A 4152-nucleotide genomic window follows, 5' to 3' on the forward strand; every position below is an offset into this window, starting at 1 on the left:
AAACTGGGCAAAGCCAAGACAGGGAGGATGAGATGTGAATTCAGAGGAAGGATAGAGGGTTAGGAAAAGGGGGAAACCGTGAGGAAACAAGTATCTAGCTATACTTCACACACGCACACGGGGTGGGGGTGGGGGACAAGGAAGAGACTCAGAAAAAGCTAGAAAGTAGAAACAGGGAGAAGAGAGAACAGAAGACAAGACAGGATAGACAGAAACAGAGAAAGATTACAGGAAGACACAGACTAGAGGACAGCAGGCTAGACCATCTTTGATTTGGGAGGCTAGCCATGGAAGCTCAAAGAAGGAGCCAGCAGGAGAAGCAAACGAAGGGCCATGCCTGTGGCCGATCCCTGCCTGAGCCACACGTGGCCTCTGGGACTCTGATCTCCACAGTAGGTGAGTGGATCCCCAGGGTGGGCTTGGGTCCCTAAGGGAGCAGCAGACATGGGTCCCAAAGCCGCATTGGCTTTGGAGAATGGTTTGTACTTCAGAAGGTTGACAGGTGGAAAGCAGAATTGGAGCTTTGGGGACCTTAGGAAGTGAGACAGCAGAAATCCTTCGCCCTACAGGTTGGGAAGTGAGGCCCTGCCTGAGGGAACTGTGGAAAGGCACTGGCTCGGTGCTAGGGCAGCAGCAAAGCTCTAGTCTTATGCTTGCCCAAGGTCCCTCCTCCTTGGAGGGAGCTGGAGGTTCAGGGTTTTCTTCCCCAGAGGGCAGTTCAGTACCTGTCTGAAGACACTGGGTGCAGAGGGGGGAGCCACACCACACCGTTAGTTTCCCCTGGGGATGGGTGTCTCTACTCCAGACCCGTCCTTTCCTTGGCACCCACCTTCCCAGGTGTCTCCTCTTCCCTCCCTGTTCTCTCTGTCCTGGTGGCTCTTAGACTAATTAATATGAGGGCTCAGGGAGCTTTGGGGGAAGAGAGGCAAGCCTTTCCCACGAGCTCAAGTTCCCGCAGGCTGGTGGCAGGGCCAGGGCAGAGGTAAGAGACGAGTCAAGAAGTTCATCCCAGAGTGGAGATTGTGTCTGCGTGTACATGGGAGGGGGAGAACTTCATCTTCCTGAGCCGGGCCGGGGCGGGGAGGGGTGTGTACAGAAGGAGAGACAGATGAAGGAGGTGCATGGGAAATAAAACATGCGGGTGGCAACCAAAGAAGCTCGTGGTAGACAGCAAAGAGGAGAATCTCAAAATGTGTCCTGTGGGTCGTATGTGTGCCCAAAAGTGAAGCACATACCTTGGGACATGTAGCCAGAGCAGGCTGAAGGCAGAAGTTGGGACTTTGAAAGTTCAAACAGTTCTTGTGGAACAGGGAGTCCCACGGGGAAGTAACGTCTCAGGAACGAAGCAGAACACGGGGACCGGCAACAGTGGTGCAAGGATGGGCTGAGTGGTCCCATTTGTAAGGGAGGTGTCCCTCCATTTCCCTTCCTCCATAGACAGGAGCCCTGAGGCTTATAGAAGACTCTCTGGTACAGGGCTGGGGAGACCTAAGCTTTGCCCACCGAGGGGCCGTCCCCACTCCCGGCGCCGACACCGCACCACCTTCAACCCAGCACAGCTGGAACAGCTGGAGTCAGCCTTTGGGAGGAACCAGTATCCTGACATCTGGGCTCGAGAGGGGCTTGCTCAAGACACAGGCCTCAGCGAAGCCAGAATTCAGGTGATGATACCCTAAGGTACTCGGGAAAGAAACAAACATTGTCTAGCTGCTTGGGGGTGGGAGGATGGGGGAATTGTCTTGGCATAACCATAGAGGGTTTAACCCTAATTTAAATATTCACCAGAATATAGGATTCATTCACCAGTCAATATAATTTCCAGTGCACTTGACCCCAGCTCTAAGCTCATCTTACTTGATGGATATTGGATGGAGCTCTGGAGAGGTATAATTCAGGGGTAAAGCCCTTGTCTAGCATGTACAAAGCCTTGGGTCTGACCCTCCAGCACCACACAAACAAAAATAAAGTCAAGACCCACACCCCAGCCTTCAGTATTGACACAAACTCCAACAAACAGGCAACCCTAACTGTTCGCATATGTGCAGTCTTGCTTCTGGCCAGTCTTACATTTCTATAAACCTCTATTCTTGAAATCTTCAGCCTGGAGATAGATAGCCTGAACCACAGCCTCTTTCTTAAACCCAGCCTTCCCTGTCCAATGACCATTTCCCAGTCTTCATCTCTCAGCCCTACTTTAAGGACCTTCCTGTTATCTGGGGGAAGAAAACTGCCATGGTGTCTTATTTGGAATTTGCCATTTCTGACTCAAAGTTGTCAGAGCTGGGAGAATTGGCTGCAGGTTGAAAGTGAGCACGAAGCTTTTACTTCCTCACAGCCCTGACTCAGATAAGCCTTTGCTCTAAGTGATACAACAGGTGTCACTCCCTGTCCTTGGGGGAGTATGAGACATTTGGGACAGGAGTGCCGATGCGTCTTCTCTTCCCTCTCCCCAGGTCTGGTTCCAGAACCGCAGGGCTAAGCAACGGAAGCAAGAGCGGTCATTACTCCAGCCGATAGCCCATCTGTCTACGGCAGCCTTCTCTGGCTTCTTGCCAGAGTCCTCTGCTTACCCTTACACGTATACAACACCGCCTCCACCAGTACCCTGCTTCCCTCATCCCTGCAACCACGCTCTCCCCTCCCAGCCCTCTACGGGTGCCTCACTCGCTCTTCCTCCCCAGCCTGAGGACTGGTACCCCACCTTGCACACAACCCCCGCTGGTCATTTGCCCTGTCCCCCACCCCCACCCATGTTTCCCCTCAGCCTTGAGACCCCAAAGTCCTGGAACTAAGTGGTGATAAGTCACCCTCTTTCCATAACCCTCTCGAAACACCACCCTCTTTCCATAACCCTCTCGAAACACAAGAAAATTGGGGGCTCCCTTTTCCTCCTAAAGGAATGTTAGAGACATGACGGAGTGGGGGATGGGGGAGGGGGTGAAGTTCAAGACTAGATATGGAAAAAAGTAGGGGGAGAGCTGTCAATGGGATGAGGAGCTGAGAGACTATGAAGGGGTTAGCTGGTAGGCTAAAAAGCTCAGAGAAAAGACAATGGAGATACGGTCAATGGATACGCTTGGCGAACGGCAACCCAGAAAGAACTGGAAGCTTCATTCGCTGAGATCCGGGTGGGAGACCCCGAGCTGTGGCTGAATCACCTCCTGACTTCCTTTTCTTTTCAGCAGACGTGCTGCTACTGGGCTCTGTTTTTATGTGCATGGTTCCTCAAAGTCTCCCTCCCCTTAGTCTTTCTTACCTCCAAAACAACAGTGAGGAGTACCTGATGCAGAGCACAGGATGCCACCAGCTTGGTCGGCAGGAGTCGTCAGCATCTGCCTTTAAAATCAGCTGCAGGTTTAAACATACTTTGCTCATGGCAAAGAAACTATTTGACCCGAGGCAAACTTGTCCACAAACCACACCAGGCTCATAGGCCATCATTTTCAGGAAAGGATTTTTTTTTCCTGAAGTGCCTTGGTCTCAGCCCCTCCCCCCCAAAATCACATTATAGCCTTGTTGGTGATACCACTCTGTTTTGTGTGGATTGTGACATACTCGTTTTATCTGTAACTCACTTATTGATCGAGATCATGGAAGAATCTTTAGGGAGCAAGCCTCCACACACAAATATGCATGATGCTTGCATCTTTTCTTGAATATCAGAAATTCCCACAGTCAAGATTCCCCTAGAACACATCTGGGTAATTGTCTTATTGTGCCAGACAAACTTTGGGAAAGATTATGAAGTCACATCCTAGATGTACAGGCTCTGCGGATGGCTTACTTGGAATTTCAGTATCTGGGAGGGTCTCCAGTTGAAGGATAGTCTGAACTACACAGTGAGTTCCATGCCAGGCTGGGATACATAGTGAAACCTTATCTCAAAAAAAAAAAAGTTTAAAAACATTCCAAATGTGTTCTGTGTGTGTGTGTGTGTGTGTGCGTGTGTGTGTTTGTGTGTGTGTCTGCTGATTTTTGTTGTCATTATTAGCAATTCAGCCTAGCAACAAATGATGTCATATTACATAGTATTAGGTCTTAATAATAATACAGAAATGATGCAGGGCTGCCCGACATTTTGGTACTGTGAAATGACACATCTACAAATGTATTGGGGAACATTTATAGCTGTCCGAGGACTCTTGAGGCCCT

General features: G+C 50.3%; 1 protein-coding gene across 1 annotated transcript; it reads left to right on the forward strand.

Annotated features, from left to right (window-relative positions):
* Nucleotides 1-284: 284 nt before the first annotated feature.
* Prop1 (PROP paired-like homeobox 1) lies at nucleotides 285-2792 on the forward strand. The gene is made up of 3 exons (XM_028775821.1): nucleotides 285-396; nucleotides 1438-1661; nucleotides 2454-2792. Exons 1-3 carry the CDS (start codon nucleotides 288-290, stop codon nucleotides 2790-2792), a joined length of 672 nt encoding a protein of 223 aa, XP_028631654.1. The 5' UTR covers nucleotides 285-287.
* Nucleotides 2793-4152: the final 1360 nt, after the last annotated feature.

This window comes from Grammomys surdaster, unplaced genomic scaffold, assembly GCF_004785775.1.
Source record: "Grammomys surdaster isolate TR1022 unplaced genomic scaffold, NIH_TR_1.0 262, whole genome shotgun sequence".
Taxonomy (NCBI): Eukaryota; Metazoa; Chordata; class Mammalia; order Rodentia; family Muridae; genus Grammomys; species Grammomys surdaster.

What these genes read in the sequence shown, in the direction of transcription:
- Prop1 (XM_028775821.1), top strand. Translation starts at nt 288, where the DNA reads ATGGAAGCTCAAAGAAGGAGCCAGCAGGAGAAGCAAACGAAGGGCCAT. An exon ending in GACTCTGATCTCCACAGTAG is followed by an intron (nt 397 to 1,437) that starts GTGAGTGGATCC and finishes CTTCCTCCATAG; the next exon opens with ACAGGAGCCCTGAGGCTTAT. An exon ending in TCAGCGAAGCCAGAATTCAG is followed by an intron (nt 1,662 to 2,453) that starts GTGATGATACCC and finishes CCCTCTCCCCAG; the next exon opens with GTCTGGTTCCAGAACCGCAG.